The 18,104-nt window shown below is 55.1% G+C and overlaps 2 protein-coding genes across 10 annotated transcripts; both read left to right on the forward strand.

Moving 5' to 3' along the window:
* Window positions 1-2,147: 2,147 nt before the first annotated feature.
* CCDC9 (coiled-coil domain containing 9) lies at window positions 2,148-14,792 on the forward strand. 9 transcript variants are annotated; one of them, XM_081030772.1, is made up of 15 exons: window positions 2,148-2,275; window positions 3,943-4,016; window positions 4,146-4,250; window positions 5,891-5,992; window positions 6,175-6,423; window positions 7,845-7,928; window positions 8,007-8,180; window positions 8,726-8,907; window positions 11,029-11,075; window positions 11,179-11,308; window positions 11,712-11,802; window positions 11,890-12,286; window positions 12,645-12,737; window positions 13,769-13,818; window positions 14,365-14,792. In XM_081030772.1, exons 2-15 carry the CDS (start codon window positions 4,014-4,016, stop codon window positions 14,380-14,382), a joined length of 1,725 nt encoding a protein of 574 aa, XP_080886898.1. In that variant the 5' UTR covers window positions 2,148-2,275; window positions 3,943-4,013; the 3' UTR covers window positions 14,383-14,792. The 9 variants fall into 9 exon arrangements, with proteins under 9 accessions (XP_080886898.1, XP_080886902.1, XP_080886894.1 ...); XM_081030776.1 differs by having other exon boundaries at window positions 5,891-5,989; XM_081030768.1 differs by lacking the exon at window positions 14,365-14,792 and having other exon boundaries at window positions 13,769-14,229.
* Window positions 14,793-15,368: 576 nt separating this feature from the next.
* Window positions 15,369-15,967, forward strand: INAFM1 (InaF motif containing 1). The gene has a single exon (XM_081030777.1). It carries the CDS (start codon window positions 15,407-15,409, stop codon window positions 15,821-15,823), a length of 417 nt encoding a protein of 138 aa, XP_080886903.1. The 5' UTR covers window positions 15,369-15,406; the 3' UTR covers window positions 15,824-15,967.
* Window positions 15,968-18,104: the final 2,137 nt, after the last annotated feature.

The following is an 18,104-nucleotide window of genomic DNA, read 5'->3' on the forward strand; positions in this document are numbered from 1 at the left end:
GGTGTACAATATTATAATTCGCTATCTCTATACACTATGGTGTGCTCACCACCAAAAGTCGTTTCTACCTGTCACCATATGATTGGCCCCCTTTACCCATTTTGCCCTCCCCCACCCTCCTCCCAAACTGGTAACCACCAATCTGTTGTCTTTATCTAATCTTGTACTATTTTATTCTTTTTCTCCAAGAGGGCTTCCTACTGAGTATAAACTTCAGGCCCTACACAACTGGTGCCACCACTCTTCATTTTTACTATGAAGTAAAAATGTGAATTAGACTTCGATCCAGCAACTTGTCTCTTTAGAAGTCATAATGGTCTTGTGCCAAGCACTTTTATGTGTTTTCATTCACTGACACACTGACTTCTTCTGCACAACAAACCGAGGATGAAGGTGTCACAACCTCTGTTTTACAAATGAAAAACCTGAAGTCCAGAGAAATGTCCTATATTGCCCAAGGTCACACAGTCGGTAAGTGTTCCAGCCAGAATGCAAACCCACACCTTCTAGCTTCCGAGTCCACAGTAGTAACCATGTTATGAGTCCGTTTAGAGCTAACTTACAGATCATGTACCCACAAAGGTGTGTGCTTCTAGAAGTTTAATGCAGTATTGTCGGCAATATCCCCAAATTGGAAAAAACTAAATGTCCATGGAGTGTGTGTGTATGTGTGTGCAAATTATGGCCCATCTCCAGGATGGGATATCACACAGCAGTTTAAAAGGTTGTCAACCATCCATTGTTAAAAGATATAGAATTTCAGTGCAGTATATATGCTTTTTGTTTTATACAAAGGCAAGAAAATAGTAGTAATAAAGATTCAACAATTTTTTTTAAAAGATTTTATTGGGGAAGGGGAACAGGACTTTATTGGGGAACAGTGTGTGCTTCCAGGACTTTTTTTTCCAAGTCAAGTTGTTGTCCTTTCAGTCTTAGTTGTGGAGGGCGCAGCTCAGCTCCAGGTCCAGTTGCCATTGCTAGTTGCAGGGGGCACAGCCCACCATCCCTTGCGGGAGTCGAACCGGCAACCTTGTGGTTGAGAGCCCACTGGCCCATGTGGGAATCGAACCGGCAGCCTTTGGAGTTAGGAGCACGGAGCTCTAACTGCCTGAGCCACCGGGCCGGCCCCAACAGTTTTTTTTTTGAAAGCCTACTATGTGTGAGGTACCATTGGAGGCAATGGGAACATAGCAAGATATAAAACAGAAAATGTAGTGCAAGAGACAGCTTGTGAACAAGTTAAGTAAGTAAAAGATATTTAAACTGGTTTCAAGGAAAGCCCCTATGAGGTGACATGGTGACATTTGAACAAAGAGCTGAAGCAAGTGATGTAGTCAACTTGACAGGTATTTGGGGACTTATGAGTATTAAGTTGTATATGTAGAGGTCTCTGAAGGCTGTTAATACTAGCCGTATAATGGGCAAGAGACTCCCAGATACTCCCACTTTCTATATTTTAAATAACAAAACAAAATTACTGGCAACCTCAGGGAATCTGGTCTGCCGGCTTATAACTGTGATAACCTCTTATAAAGTTAGTGCGTAGCATTTATCATCACTTATAATAACTGGCTTATTATGTCTGAGTTTTGAGTAATGCACGTAGCCCCCTGGACTTTGTAGTCAAAGCCAGCTGATCCCTTTCCGATCTTCTTCCAGGTCCTGTACTACACCAAACCCCAGGGCCTTTGCACAGGCTGTGTCTCTGCCTGCACAGCCACCTGCTCTCATCCTCAGGCCTCTCCTCCGGCCCCTTACAAAGCATCTCCCACGTGTCCGTTTCTGGTTATTTCACATTTACGTGTGTATTCCCTCAGGAGGGTAGGGATGGGATCTGCCACGTTCATCACTTTGACCCTCCCTCTACATCTCCCCCAGCACAAGCCGGGCAGGTCAGGCTTCCAGGAGTCATAGACCGGTGCCTGGGACCTAGTTATTGGCACCCGGAAATGAGGGGAGCACGTAGGGGGGAGAGAGAGACAGAGACAGAGAGAGAACGGTGTCTCCTTTCCCTGGAAGGAGGTAATCCAAGCAGAAGGACATGGAACACGTTTGCACAACACCCTTGCTGACCAGTTCGATGCACTTCGGCGTCCACCTGCAGGAGCGCGGCACCTTTAAGGCTCCCGGAAATGGGTCGGTAGGACCGGAAGTGACCCTCTTTATTTCCCCTCGTCACGTGACGAGGGCGGGAAGTGACGCGCGTGGCCCGGGAGCTGCGGACGTGGAGGCCGACGGACCCGGAGTCGCGGACGCCGCGGGGTCTCCGGGACAGGTGACCGGGAGAGGAGGCCGGGAGTGCGCCCGGAGAGGGCGGTGCCTGACGCCCCACGTGGGGGTAGCGGATGCGGGCGGGGGAGCGACCAGCCCGCGGGGGCGGGGTCGGAGTACTCTGTGGGAGGCGGGGATAGGACGCCCACATGGGAAGCTAGAGGGGCGCTGGCGGGGCGAGACGTCGGCTGGTGGGCAGGGCCCGGCATGGCGGGGCCGGAGAATGGGTGGGCAGCTGGGGGCGGGGCCTAAAAGTTGTGCTCCACGCTGGGGGAGGGGCCAAAGTGTTGCCCGGAGAGCTAGGGGGCGGGGCCGGGACGCTGGCCGAAACGCTGGGGGCGGGGCCAGAAAGTTTTGCCTGAGCTGGAAGTGGGTTGGCCGGGAAGTCAGGGGCGTATCCAGAGGCTGACGTAAGGCGGGGGCGGGGCCAAAAAGGTACCGGGAGCCAGGGGCCGGGTCCAGGGTGCTGGAGGGGAATGCTGGGGTGGAGCCAGAAAGTTTTGTCGGAGCCAGGGGTGCAGTCAGAGCGTTGGCCGGGAAGCCGGCTGTGGAGTCAGAACTACGGCCGTTGCTGGGGGTGTTGGACAGGGCCAGATATTGACTCGACAAGGCGGGAGCGGGAGGCAGGGGGCGTGACAAGAAGGTTGGCTGGAGGCGGGGCCAGAGTGGTGGCAGACGAACCGGGGCGGGGCCGGTGTAATACGAGAAGGAGGAGGCGGGTTCCGGTTGTTGCCTGGGGAATCAGGGGGCGGGGCCAGAGGGTTGGCGGGGAATGTCGGAAGCAGGACCTGATCAGTGACGCGAGCGCGTGGGCGGGGCTAGAAAGTTTATCCTGGCCGGGGGGGCGGGGCCGTGGCGTTGCCGACCGGGTCGAGACGAGCTTTTCCCTGGAAAGCCACGGCGGTCCGGCAAGTTTTGTTTGTGTCGGGGCCGGGAGAATATTCACTGGGGAGGTCGGGCCTGGCCTACGAAGCCTCGTCAGTGGGTACCGGGCCTGTTTTCGTGATCTTTGCGGGGTACAGGGAGGCAGCGACACCTTTCTCGGGATGGTGGGGACGAGGCCAGGACATCGCTGAGGTAGACGTGGGTTTAGAATGTGCTTTAAGGGTTCGCGGCAGTCTGTAGGAGTGGGGTTCGAGCTTGTTTTGGGTGTGGGGTTATGAGACGTCTCTGAAACATTCCTGGGATAGAAACGGATCTAGAATGTTCGCAGGGTTGTGAGTGGCACCAGAATGGACACGGGGGGTGGGCCGAGAACTTTCTTGTGCAGGTCGTGGGGCGAGAACGTATCTCCGAATCTCTTGCGATGGAGTCTCAGGTTAAAACTCTCAGCACAGGGGTGCAGAGGCTGGACCAGAGAACTTGGTTTGGAGGGAGCAGTGTTAGATGGTCGAGGTGGTGGTGTGGGGCCAGAACTTCCCAAGGTGGGGGGAATCTAGTGTTTACATGGGAAACGGGTGGGTCCAAATGTTCACAGGGGGCCGACCCTAAATGTTCCAGGTAAGAAGTGGACTAGTATTTGAAGAAGAGGGCATGAGAGGGCTGCAATTCTTTCGAGGTGCAGGTGTTTTTGTGTGTACCGGTGTGAGAGGGAGGAACCCCTCGTGTGGGAGCCGAAGAAGCATATTGCGGAAGCACTGGCCTTAGTCCTTTTGTTCCTTCTGCCCTCAGGAACCCCCAGTGCTGTGTCCAGACTGTGCAGGGAAGGTTTGCTGGGACCTCGGCCCCACCCAGCCAGTGGAATGGTGAGATGGAAAGTGGGGTCTCTGCAATCTGAGCTTTGGAGCAGGGGGCTTGGGAGGAGGGTCCAGACTCAGACCCTGGGTTGAATGGCACTGGGATGGGTATAGGTTCTTACTGTTTCTTCCTCTCAGTCAGCTCCGCTGGACCTGAAATCCAAGGAGGACAAGGACGCTGAGCTGGACAAGAGAATCGAGGCTCTTCGGCGGAAGAACGAGGCCCTCATCCGGCGCTACCAGGTGCCCTAGCCCCGTCCTGGGAGACCCCATCCCCTCTCCTCCCCCGCAGTGAGTTTCCCTCACCTTTCCCTGCCTTAAAACCTTTTTTCATGGCTCCCCTTCACTCTCAGGATAAAAGCCAAAGGCCTTCGCCTGGCATTCCTTTCTTCATGCCATCATTTCGTCATTCATTCACAAAAGGTCTTTACTGTATCAGGCCCTGTGGGCTGGGGAAACAGCTGTGACTGAGACAGCCCTGGGCCTGCTCTTCCAGGGTTGACAGTCCAGTGGGTGCACAGACCTGACTTTAGTTAGTGATAACCCAAACTGGGCAAGGCTGGGATGGGAGTTCAGGGCTCCTTGGGAGCTCAGAGGGGCCTCTTCCCTCAGCTGGGGGTATATTAGGGAGGGCTTCCTGGAGGAGGGGATTCTGAGACCTGAAAGGTAAGTAGACATTAGTCATTTGAAAAATAGAGTGGAATGTGTTTCCAACAGAGGGACCAGTTTGTGCAAAAACTTGGAGCTTAAAGTTGGAGGGTCGGTCAGGCGATACTGACCTGGAGAGGTCAGTAGGGGCCAGGCTAAGAGTTTATATTTTGTCTAGAGTGCACTGGGGAGCCATGGAGGGCTGTGAGCCTGGGAGTAGGAGTAGAACCAAGTCAGAATAGCTTTTTAGGAAGCCCCTGTGGCTGCTGTGTGGTGTGAATAGGAGGAGGCGGTAACTAGAGACCAGAAACCAAGGAGGAAGCTAAGGCAGGGACCTCAGGGGGAGAGAAGGGGTGCCTGGCATGGGAAAGGGCTGTTGTTGAGGGGACTCAGTGACTGATGGGAGGTGGGGAGGTGGAGGGAGGGTCTAGGACGAGGCCCAGGTTCTCTGTCAAAGGTGACAGAATAGATGGGGCTGTCCCTGAGATGGGACCTGAGAGGAATATCTTTCATTTATTCATTTCTCATGCATTCATTCATTTAAAAAACAAAACAAAACAAAGCAAAAAAAAAAAATATATACTGAGTTTATGTTGTGTTCCAGGCAGTGTCCTAAGCTTGGGGTATATATCAGTGAACAGGACAGACATGTCCCTGTCCTTGAGCACATTGTGTTGCGGGGAGAGGCAGACAATAGGCAAAATACACATAATGCCAGGTATGAACAGAGGAAGGGGCGTGAGAATGGTAGGGGAGCTGGTTTTGATAAGCTGGTCAAGTAAGGCCTCCTTGAGAAGGGGACATCTGAGCAGAGACCTGAAGGAGGTGAGGGACTGAAGGCTCTCTAGGGATAGAGTGTTCTTGGCAGAGGGAATAGCAGGTGCAAAGGCCCTGAGGCAGATGTGAGTCTGGCATTTCCTAGGAATAGTGAGGAGGCCAGAGTGAGCAATGGAAGCAGGTGGGAGATGAGTTCAGATGGTAGGAAGGCCAGATCCTTAGGACCCTGTAGGTTGTGGGGTAGCCTGTGACTCTTACTCAGAGGTGGGTACCACAGGAGGGTTCTGAGCAGGGGAGCAGCGTGATGCAGTTTGGGGGAAGATACTGAAGTGACCAGTTTTCTAGCACTCAGGAGAGAGGCCTGGGCTGGGGAATTTTAGGAGAAATTCAGGGGTCTCTGGGAGTCTAGCAGCGCACAGGACTTCTGATACTCGCCTACGTCTGATGTCTGCTCCTAGGAGATTGAAGAGGACCGTAAAAAAGCTGAACTTGAGGGTGTAGCAGTGACAGCTCCCCGGAAGGGCCGCTCGCTGGAGAAGGAGAATGTGGCAATTGAGGTGGTGAGCTCCACACCGAGGTGGGGGATGCCTGAGAACAGGGAGGGGGAGAGAGTTGAGACTCGAGAGTCCTCCCAGCTGTCCCACACCTGTGGGTGGCCTCCATCCTGGCAGCTGCCCTTGGACCTGGGCCATCCCAGTCTCCTTGCCCCACTCATTGGACTTTTCCTCCCTTCCTTTTTCAGGAAAAGCACCAGGGTCCCTCCCGGAGGTCTCCGGGGACTCCTCGGCTCCCAGGGTCCAGCAGGGGAGGCCGGCCTCCCACCCAGCAGGGAGGCCGGGCAGGCATGGGCCGGGCGTCCCGCAGCTGGGAGGACAGCCCTGGGGAGCAGCCTCGAGGAGGAGCTGGGGGCCGTGGCCGGAGGGGCCGGGGCAGGGGATCCCCTCATCTCTCTGGAGCTGGAGACACCTCAACTGCTGACCGCAAATCCAAGGTAGGAGCCAGTGAGGGTGGAGACCTCTGCCTCGGACTCTCTGTTGTCATTCCTGTCCTTTTTTACTTTCAAATGGAGCATTTGACCATTTGTCTATCGTTCTGTGTTTCATTTTCTTTTCCAGTCCCTCCATCCAGCACTGTCTCTCTCTTCTTCCTGGCCAGTACTTGTGTGTACTTCCCCCGTCTTTCTCTCTGTCTCCCCGTTCATTGATCTTTGGTGCGTGCTTGCCCATCTCTTTCTGGCTCCGTCTGTCTCTGGTGGGCTCTCTCTGTCTGGTGGGCTCTGTCCAGTGCATATGCTCTCTCTCTTTTTCTGTCTGTCTCACTCCTTGGATTTGTCTGTGTGGAGCAGTGATATTTTTATTGTAACTGCTTCCATCACCCCGACACGCAGGTTAGCAGGGAGGGAGACCAGCTAGCATAGTGGCTCAGAGCCCGCCATGGACTTGAGGTTGCCCTGGTTCTACTAGTTGTCTGTCCTTGGGCAGCTCATTTCCTCTCTGGGAGCTTCTGGTTCTCACTCTTAAGTGGGAAGACTACTCAGCTTTAAAGGTTATCATAAACATTCTGCAACATCAGGCACTGACACTCTCAGAGAAGCGCTCAATGATCGTGACTTATAGACGTTGACTATTTGTACGTGCTAAGCAACTGTAAGAAAAAGACTCCACAATACCAAGGGAAAGCTTATTTCCCTCTTGTATGCCGAGCCCTGGGAATGAAAACATCATCTCTAGCAGCTTGGCCATGTGATCATGTATAATTCTGTTACCGTGGAAGAAGGGGAGAATAAATTGGGGGTGGGTCACCTAGCCATCTGCCAAATTATTACTATTATTGTCATTATAACTGGGGTGGCTATGGAGTGTCGGGGTTCCCAACTCTTCTCAGTGTTTTACTAGAAAGATTCCCTGCTGAGGTTTATTCCAGTGAAAGAATATGAAGCAAAATCAGCAAAGGGAAAAGGCACGTGGGCTGAAGTCTGGAGGAGACTAGGCGTGAGCTTCCAAGAAGCCTCACCCAATGGGGTCACGCAGGCTGCACTTAATTCTTCCAGCATTGAGTCATGGCAACATGCCGTCTACCAGGGACGCATTAGAGACCTAGAGCCCAGGGTTTTTATCGGGGGCTGGCCATGTAGGTCCCCTCTGCCTGGTACATACTCAAAACTTGTGGCCCCAGAAGGAAAGCAAGTGGTCAGCATACACCATCATGGCATAAACCGTCGAGGCACGGTGAGCCCCCCTTGTCAGTACCTGTTGACTAGAACACACTGGGAGCCAGGTTCCAGATGCCAGCTGAGAGCCAGCCTGGAAAGCAGGTCTGTCTGAGAAGAGAGGCTCACGTCTGCCACGTTGATTCTTCTGCACAGAAGAGCTGAGTGCTTCTTCCTGATGCTGGTGTCTCTCTGTCCCCCAGGAGTGGGAGGAGCGGCGCAGGCAGAACATTGAGAAGATGAACGAAGAGATGGAGAAGATTGCGGAGTACGAGCGCAATCAGCGGGTCAGTGTCAGTCCCCTGTGTGGGGCAGAGCCGCCTAGGCTGGTGAGCCTGCCAACTCCCTGCTCCCTGTGCCCACAGGAAGGTGTGCTGGAGCCCAACCCCGTGCGGAACTTCCTGGATGACCCCCGGCGGCGCAGCGGGCCCCTGGAGGAGCCCGAGCGGGACCGCCGGGAAGGCAGCCGCCGGCACGGGCGCAACTGGGGGGGTCCTGACTTTGAGCGGGTGCGCTGTGGCCTTGAGCAGGAGCGGCAGGTGGGTGCTGGCAGCAGGGACACCCTGGGTGTGTGCTGAGCCCCAGGCACAGCGGCGACAGAGACAGGATAGGGAGAGGCAGCGTCTCTGTCACCACCGCATGAAATGTTGGTTCTGGTGCCAGTACCACACTGCTTCCTTTTGGCCATGTCCTCTGCTTCCTAATGTCAGTAATGTTTACTGGGCACCGGCTGGGTACCAGACACTGTCGGAGCTGCTGGGGTTTAGGGTTGTAAACAAGGCGAAGCCTCTGCCCTAACGAAGTTTATTCTGGTGGCAGCTAAATAAATGAATAGATGACAAGATGTCAGGTGATGCCAAATGTTGTCAAGAAAAGTCTAAGAAAGCTGGGTGAGGGGATAGAAGATAGAGAGGGCTGCTCCTTAGCACAGATCTAGGATCGCCTCTCTGAGATGGTGCCCCGGGAATAGTCCTGCTTCTAATCTCCGCCCTGTCCACTTCTCGTGTGACCTTGAGAACCTGGAGGGCGTGGGGTGGGCTGAGGCGTAGACTAGGGCCCTGACTGCCTGTCTGCTGCTGGGCAGGGCCGCCGGGCCGGCTTGGGTGGTGCCGGTGACATGACACTCTCCATGACGGGCCGGGAGCGGTCGGAGTACTTGCGCTGGAAGCAGGAGAGGGAGAAGATTGACCAGGAGCGGCTGCAGAGACACCGCAAGCCCACTGGCCAGTGGCGGCGGGAGTGGGACGCGGAGAAGACTGATGGCATGTGAGTCTCCTCTGTGCTCACCCCGTTTGGCTCCTTGACCTTGGCCCTGACTTCTAAGTTCTTCGACTTGCTCTAGCTTCTCACCCTATATGTCAGTTCACATTTGCTGTGTAACCACCACGTCTCAGTGTCTTTCTTGTGTTCACAGGTCAGCTGGGTTCAGCTAATGCAGGCTGGACTTTCAGTTGTGGGTCTGGCTGGGCGTGGCTTCTCGATGCAGGTTGAACTCAGTTCTGTTCCACGTGTGTTCATTCTGGGGTTCAGGCTGAGGGGAGCAGCTCCCTGGGAAGCGCTGGTCATAGCATTGGCAGATGGGCAAGGGGGAGAATGGACACACTTCCCCATTCTAATTAGTCAAGAGACCAGCATCGCCAGGGCAGGAACTATAAAACCGCCCACTCCAGTGGCTAGTACTGCAGTGGCTCCGTGGCTTAAGGCACGGATATACATACGCAGGGAGGACAAGAAGAATTGCTAACAGCGTTTAGACCTCTGCATTCTCCCTTCATCCCTTTAACCTGTCCCTCACCAACCCAAGCGGAATCATTATCCTCAAATCTGACTCTGTCCTCTTTCGGGTCCAGGAAAAATCCAGTTAGTCAGACTTAAAGCGAAGGCATCATTATGTCATTGACAAGAGGACCAACTTCCATACTGAAAGAGCTGATGAACGGAAGTCTTAAGATCAGCAACTGTAGCTTTTACGCCATCCTCTGTCTTTTGCTGCGTTGGAAGATTTCATACCTAGAACTTCTATTAACATTGGCTACAGAAGGAGGACCTTGTCTGTGTGTCTGGTGGTCAGAATACTTATTTTTGGATTGCGAGCTAAGCTTGTGCAAGCATGAGTATTTTGCACAGATATTGTTGCTGATCTTTCTAAAGTATAGGTAGCTGGGCTTTTGGGGAGATGTTCTTAGGGTTAAAAATGAGAAAGTAATTGTTTTTCCTTTGGTTCCCTAAAACAGCCTGCAACGTCTCATTAATGCATGTGTGCGTTGATTTTTGTCAGCAGATGTTTATTGAGTCCCTCTTATGTGTCAGGTTCTAGATGATGGGGACACAGCAGAGACTAGCACACTTCTGCCTTTATGTAACTTAGAGTCCAGTGGGAAAGATGGGCCATGACTATTTGAGGTTATGAAGAAGAATGAAGCAGAGTGCACGGAGCGAAGGAGGCTATTGTTTCAGACTTAGGTAATACTGTGTCTCCCCGAAAATAAGACCTGGCCAGACCATCAGCTCTACTGTGTCCTCTGGAGCAAAAATTAATATAAGACTTGGTCTTATGTTATAGTAAAATAAGACCGGGACTTATATTAATATTTGGTCCAAAAGATGCATTAGAGCTGATGGTCCGGCTAGGTTTTAGTTTTGGGTAAACAAAGTATACAAAGTATATATGTAATAAGATACGATTATTTTAATACAATTTTTTTTAAATTTATTTTTTATTGGGGAACAGTGTGTTTCTACAGGGCCCATCAGCTCCAAGTTGTCCTTCAATCTAGTTGTGGAGGGCGCAGCTCAGCTCCGAGTCCAGTCGCTATTTTCAGTCTTTAGTTGCAGGGGGAGCAGCCCACCATCCCATGTGGGAATTGAACCTGCAACCTTGTTGTTGAGAGCTCGCTCTCTAGCCAACTGAGCCATCCGGCTGCCCCAAGATACGATTATTTTAAATGGGGGTTTAGGAAGGCCTCTGAGCTGAGGCCTGAAGGAGGTGGGGCCACTGGAAGATCTGCAGAAGAGTGTCCCAGCAGCAGCAGGTGCGAGGGCCCTGAGGCAGAAGCTCCCTGTGGTAGGAGAACCTGCTTAGCTGGGAAGGTGAGAGAATAATTGGAAATAAGTCCAGACAGGAAGCTGGGGATCATGTACTTTACAAATTTTTGTTCTAGGGGGTTACTGAGTTTTTTCTTTCTGTATTTGTCAGTATGTTAAATTTGTCTCTTGTCCATCACCTGATCCTGTCTCCCTTCTAATCAGTGACCCCCAGTCTGGTTGAACATGTTCTCCTACGATCTTGATTTCTGACCCTGACCCCCGTCTCGCCCCTTATCTCTTCCTACCCTCTTGCTCCCACTGTGTCACCAGTTGCCTGCTCATCCCCTTCTCTTTCTCTAGGTTCAAGGATGGCCCGGCTGCTGCCCTTGAACCGTCCCACCATTACGGTGAGTGGGTGTCTCCAGTGGGGTGACGCAGCTCGTTGGGCCAGACGTGGGGGGTAGTTTGTGTCATGCTCCCCGCCCCAACCCCTCCTGGGTTCTGTTGCAGATGACCAGGCTTGGGCCCGGCCCCCCAAACCCCCCACTTTCAGGGAGTTTCTGTCCCAGCATAAAGCTGAGGTCAGCCGCAGGAGGAGGAGCAGCCGACCCCAGGCCAAGGCAGCCCCCCATGCCTACAGGTGGGACACCCCTTCCCTGAGTATGTGAACGTCCCTAGTGGGGCTGTGTGGCCCTGTCCCCGGTCGTTCTTACTTGTGTATTTGTGGGTCTGTGTGTCTCTCTGGGTACTTGGTCTCTCTGGATCAGGAGCTTGGTTGGGGGAGTCGGGGCTTGGCTCTCAACCTTGTTCTCATCTGTTCACCCTTCCCCTCCCACCCATCTCCTCTTTTACCTGTCCCCCCGCTCCCCCCAATCTATCTCTCCCGGACACCTGAGGACCACATGCCACCATTTCCTCCTGGAAATCCCGCAGCCCCTCTCTTCCCCACAAGTTGACTTTTGTGCTGCTTCTCTGGAGCTGGAGGTGGGAAGCGCCTTCCTTCTTTACCCCCAGGTCTCACCCTTCCTCTCTGTCCTCTCCAGTGACCATGATGACCGCTGGGAGACAAAGGAGGCCGTGTCCCCAGCCCCCGAGGCCCCACAGCCCAATCCCCCAGAAGAGACAACCACAAAGGTAGGGTGGGCTGTCATCTCCGGACAGGGGCTGTGGAGGTGCTCAGGGCACCCACCCTCCGCCCGTCTTTCCTTGTGTTCCCCACAGCCACCTGAGACCCCAGCCCCTGCCCACCAGCCTCCTGAGGATCAGGGCGAGGAGGATGAGGGGGAGGAGGATGAAGGGGAAGACGAGGAGTGGGAAGATGTGAGTGAGGACGAGGAGGAGATTGAGGAGGAAGAGGAGGAGGAGGAGGAGGAGGAGGAGGAAGAAGCAGCCCAAGACCATCAACCCCAAGAGGCAGAGCCCACTGAGAGCCCCAGTAGTGAGCAGGCCAAACAAGAGCCCTCCAGGCCCGAAGAGCCCCTGCCAGTTCCCCAGTCTCCTAGCAAGCCTTCCAGCCCCTTCTCGCCCTCGGGGGGCCATCAGCCTGTGTCCGACTGGGGTGAAGAGATGGAGCTGAATTCTCCCCGGACTACCCACCCGGCTGATGCCCTCTCTGCGGGTGAGGCCTGGCCTTTTGGAAATGCATGAAGCTGGCTGCTTGTGTGTGTGCTCCAGGGGTGCATGGCAGGGGGGAACCTTAGGGGCTGTGCTCTGGGACCCCATGTGTCCCACTGCCCTGGTGGCTAGGGAGGACAGCCCATGCCCCGCTGTGTACTGCCCACCCGTCTCTGGACTGCCCACCCCCATATCCTGCCCCTGCTCTGGGCCATTCAGAGCCCCCTTCCCAATAAAGAGTTCACGTCAAATGACATTCCCCAGGTGTGTCCTTGAACCCCCTCTCACTCCCCTAGTGCCTTCTCTCGGGGTGGGGGCTGTTTGGAGGGGGAGGTTCTTGACTGGGCCTCCCCCTTCCCCAGGAGGTGACCAGCCAGCTCCTGCCTTGCTGGAGAGTGCGCCCAGCCTCCCAGGAACCCAGAAAGCTGAAGAGGATGGGTCTGAGGCAGTTCCAGGTGGGGGAGCTGATGGGCCCTGGAGGTGGCTGCCTTCCTTCCTCTTCTTCATCTGGGGCTGAGGAGAGGAGGACTTGGCGAGTGTAGGATGGAGTGGAGCTGTGGCTCCACCTTAGGTGTGTGGGGTAGCAACCTGGGGGTGAGGTTAGAAAGCTGGGATGAGGTGAGAGTGGAGCCAGGGTCAGAGGGTGGAGCTGAGCGAAGGACTTCGGTCCCCAGCGACCAGGAATTGAAGGTACGCACTGGCCTGGGGGTGAGGAGGTGGAGCCAGGGCGGGATTAGGATTCAGCGTTGGGCCCTAGCCATTTAGGAAAGTTATCTACAGGTAAAGGGGTGGGGCTAGGTCCAAGGGGAGGGGCAGGATTAGAAATTCAAACAGGTCTAAAAAAATGGGGAGGGACAGAAGAATGGGTTTAATTGAGCGCGATTAGGGTTTTGAGGTGTAACGAGTGGGGTAAATTAGAATAGAAATGTGGACCCGTTTAGAATGTTGAGTCCAAGGGAGTAGGAACGAGAGGCTGAACCCCATCTCCCCCCCCCCCCCCCCCGTGGAAGCCAGGTTGTGAAACAGGTACCCCCCCCCCCAGTGGGATTAGGATTTGGGGGCAGAGCCAAGGAAGGTCTGGTTAGAACCGAGGAGGCGGGCAAGGGCAAGGGAGGGCAGGTCCTCCAAGGGAGGTCTTGACAGGTTCAGGCTCCTGAGGTGGGGGTGGCCTAGTGTCGGAGTAGTTTAGGGTGGTGGGTGGGGCCGGGGTGTCCGAGCGCTTTGTCTTTGGGTCACGTGTTGGCCAAGTGTGACTGACCTCGCTATACTAGGTTATCTTCTCGATTGTAAACAGGGTTCTGTTGGGGGGTGTGCTGCTGCGTGGGTCCCCTGCGAGAATTAAAGTTGTCTGAGCCCCATAAACTACTTAGCGCGGAGCGGCTGTAGCCGGGGCCAGTCCTGAGGGCGGGGCTCACCGGGGCTGTCCCGGGTCTGGGTGGAGCGGCGGGAACTGCTCTCCTCTGCTGACCTCCCTTTTTCTCCCCAGAGGAGGGCCCCGAGGGCCAGGAGACAGCCGAGATCACCGACTTCCAGAGGGTGCGTTTCTGCAAGGTGGTGGCAGCCGCTCCGCCACCGGGGGCCGCCCGCTGACCGCACCCGCCGACTCTGCACTAACATCCCGCCGCCTCGCTCCTCTGTCCTCTGCTTCCGCCACACTCCAGCCAGGAGAGGGTTAAATGTAAGGGGGGCGGAGTCAGGGACCGGGAACGGGAAGGACCGGGGCGATAGACCGGTCTCACCATCGGGGGCGCCCTGGCACCCGAGTGCTAGAGACGCCCCCGGGTTACCCACCTAGGGAGGCTTGGGGGGTAGGTGCCAGTCTCCGGGCCGAGTTCCTCGCCTGCAGCAGCTCACATCTGGGGCATGGCCACCAGCCGGTGACTCTTCCGAAGGACTGGAATTTCTCAGCCACTGGCCCCGTCTCTATTAAAACGCAGCGCTTTCGCTAATCTTTGAACTGTGTTTCTGGCGGGGGCAGGCTGGGTTGCTGTGCTTCGCAGACGTTTCCGTGGCGGAAGAGGCGGGAGGAAAGGGTCCTCCTTCCTCCCCCCCTGATACGTCTTCCCTTCCCCCCTCCCGCAGGCCTCCCCGAATTCCTGAAGACGCTGCTGGGAGGGGACTGAAGCTTCCCCGCCTTGATGGGGAGGGGGCGGCTGCAGGGGGTTATTCTGGCTCTCCAGGCTGTGCTCTCTCCTCCCTGGAGCCCACTCTCCTCTGGACCCCATTGTTTAGGGAAAGGGAGAAATTAAGGGTGATAGGGAAGGGGCGTGATTGGATGTGGGCTGGGGCGTGGCCTTTGACCTCGGACACAGTATGGAGGAGGAGGCTGGTCCCGCGAGGGGAGTGATTAGTGCTCCTGGGCGGGGCCGGATTCTGGTGGGCGGGGTTAGGACTTGCGAAGCGTCAGGAAAAGAGGTGGGGCCACGAAAGCCGGTTTATGGGCGTTCCTAGTACTGGTGTGGGGGGCAGCCACCGGCGGAGAGCGTAGTTAGAATTCGGTGCGGAAACGGGTGAGGAAAAGGAAAAGGAGCCTGGACCAGAGAGGGGTGAGGCCAGGGAGACAGGAGGGCGGAGTCGAATGCTGGAGTATAGTCTGATTCGGAGAAAAGCAAGTTGGAACTGGGGCGGGGTTGCGCCTAAGGAGGGGCGGGACTTGAGAGGCCTGAGCAGGAGGCGGGGTTTGGGCGTGGCTAGATGCCTGGAAAAAGTCTGAGTCCCGAAAAGGGGCAGGGTCAGACGGCGCGGGAAAGTGGCCCCAAAAAGAGGGAGGAGCTAAGCGTTGGGGCGGGCTCACACTTAAGAGGCTTGGGTATAACTCAGAAGTCTGTCAGTAGTCGGCTGGGCCGAGACCTGAATTTAAGAAAAGACCAAGTATTACAAGCCTGGGGCGGGGTCAGAACGCTGTGGTTAAATTTTAGCTTGATAATGGTTGGCTAGAGGCTGAGGGAGGGCGGGCCTAGAACGCTGAGGAGGCCCGCCCTTGCGGGGGCGTGACCACGCTGGCGGGGGCGCGGTTGGACCAGGGAGATTTAGACCGCGGAGGCGGTCCTCCGAGGGGGCGGGGCCTATGGTGGGGGGGTGGGTCCTGTGCGGGCCTCCGCACCCGGCCGAGTGTGCTGCGGGGATGCGGGGCGCGAGCTGCGTGGGCGGCGGCGAGAGCCCTGGTGGCGCCGGGCTAAGCGAGGGCCCGCGGGGTCGCTGGCTGCGCTTGGCCCCGGTCTGCGCCTACTTCCTCTGCGTCTCATTGGCAGCCGTGCTGCTCGCCGTCTACTACGGTCTCATCTGGGTTCCCACGCGGCCCCCCGCGGCCCCGGCCGGCCCGCCGCCCAGCGCGCCGTCCCCTCAGTGCGCCGCCCGCCCAGGCGCTCCACCTGCCCCGGCGCCCGCCGCTGCTTCAGTCTCCTGTCTCCTGGGAGCCCCCGACGGGCCGCGACCCCAGCTTGAGCTGCCGCCCATCCGCCGCCGCCGCCGCCACAGCGACCGGAGCCGCCAGACGCCTGGAGAGACGCCGGAGGCCGCGAGGAGGCGAGGGCTCGGGTAATCATCCCAATTACGCTAAGCTAGACCGCTGATCCTGGAGAGCGCGGCGCCTGCACCGTGGATCCTCCGTTCCCAGTTGGGCCCGGTCTCCGTCTTCATGAAATCGCCTAGCGTCTCTGGCGCCGTCATCCTGAAGAATGGGGGTGAGGGGGAGGGCGAAGGGGAGCTGTCTTGGGGCCGCGCGCTTCGCAGCTCTTCCGCTGTTTGGCCCGGTCCTCCACCATCTGGCAGACTACATTTTGACCTCTTTTCCTGACCCTCCGTAGGATTCTGAGCACATAGCCCACGGCTCGTCCCCCTCTGAATCTCCGTATCCATACGTCCACCTGCAATAAACTCCAGTCCCAACTGCCTCGTGCTTGTTTGTCGTGTTGTCTGCAGAGGTGCCTCCCCTCTCAAGTTTGTGAGGGAAGTCTTTCCTGGCGTCTTAGCTTTGTCTCTTGTTCTCCGTGGGTTGGGTGGGTTCTTCCCTTCCCTAGGTGGTCCTTTCTCTTCCATCGCCATCATGTAGTTCTTGGGTTGGGATGGGAAGAAGAGGCTTATCTGCAACAGAGCAGTTGAAGATCTGACGGTGTGAAGAACTTCACAGTTTTGTGTGTGTTGTTTTTTTAATGCTTGAGGCAGAGGGTAAGCGCCTTTGGAGAGAAGTAGAGGGTCCGCCCTGCTGTTACCGCACGGGGCAAGAGAAGAGGTGGGATGATTTCAGGCCAGAACTGGGGTTCTGGGATTTGTGCTTAGTATAATGTCAGGGACAGAGGCTAAGTCATCCTGAGATTTCCAGATGCTGCTGGGAGGCAATGATGGGTCTGAGAGATGAGGGAGATGATGTTTCCTTGGGTCTGAGAGATGAGGGAGGACGGGTGGTGCTGGGGCTTCTCTACCTTCCTGGAAATCAGAGGAAGTTCTCAAGGCAGTGCGCTGTCTTTGAACATTAGTACAGCTTCTCTCGACTTCAATGCTGCTGGTAAACCAAGGCAGAGAAACTCGGGTTCCGCTGAAAGAATCAGAAGTGAGTCCCTTTTCCCGTCTGGAAGACTGAGGCCTGACTATGGTCTGGGGAGGGCAGTGGACCCTTCATGCAGTAGGTAGTTTTCCTTTCCAGCTTGCTCCCTGGAACTGGAGACTTTTCTAGGAGAGTGAAGCTGAGCCTCCTCCCTTAGACTGGGATATCTGTGGATGTGGAGAGGGATGGGGATCAGTCATTCTCTGTAAGTCCCCACCTCTTGTCTGCCTCTCCAACACCACTTCCCAGACTGAAGAGAAACTCAGGAAGCCAGTACAATTAGCATCTTTACAATTAGCATTGGTGGTGGTTAGGGGCGCTGACTTCGGGGCTAAGGTGCCCTGATTCAAGTTCCAGCTCTTTCTCTCACTAGCTGTGTGACTTTGGGCAGGTTACTCAACCTCTTTGGTCTTGTAAAGATGATAATAGTACCTATCTCACAGAGTTTCTCTGAGGATTAAATAAGCTAGTGATCCAAAGCTCTTAGAACAGCATCACATACTCTTTCTTTTTACCCCACCTCTGTCCCTCAGGGCTTCAAAAACCACAGCTTGGATCCTAAGGGATATCAAGTCAGCCCAGAGATCTGGATGTCAGCAAATGGTGAATTAGAGGGAGGGACTTCATCTCTGTCCCCACTGGCCCACCCATTTTATTTTCCAGCTCTCTGCTCCCAGCCCCATTTTTCTCGATTTCTTGGTTTTCCTTCTTGTCTCTGTGTCTCCCTCTCCATCCTCCTCTCTCTCCCGTTTTCTCTTTCTGTTTGTCTGTCTCTCGATCTTTGTGTGTCTCTCCCTGATGTCTCTTAACTAGTCTCTGTCTTTATCTCTTACTCTCTGACACTCTAATCTCTCTCTGTTGCTCTCCACCCTAGCTGTCTTCTGCCTTCCTCATTTCTCTCCCCTCATTTTGCCCAACACCCCCACCTTGCTCTTCTTTCCCATTTCTCCCCTAGTTCAGCTTCTCTCCCGTATCTCCTCCCTTTTCTTTGTGTCTTTTCTTGCCTCTCTTTTGGTCACTATCCCTTAAGCTTTCATTTAACAAATATTTTGTGATTTACTAAGCGCCGGGCCTTATTTTAAGCACTGGGGACACAGTAGTGAACAAAACAGGCAAAAACTCCTGTTCTCAATGGCACTGACATATTAGTGGGGAGACAGACAAAAAAAATGAGTAATTTAAATATATGTTGTCAGGTAATAATAAGCACAAAGGAGAAACAGGGTAAAGGTGAAAGGGAGTGATGGGAGTTGCTGGTTGCTGGGCAGAAGCTTAAGAG

Source organism: Rhinolophus hipposideros (genome assembly GCF_964194185.1).
Source record: "Rhinolophus hipposideros genome assembly, chromosome: 21".
NCBI lineage: Eukaryota > Metazoa > Chordata > Mammalia > Chiroptera > Rhinolophidae > Rhinolophus > Rhinolophus hipposideros.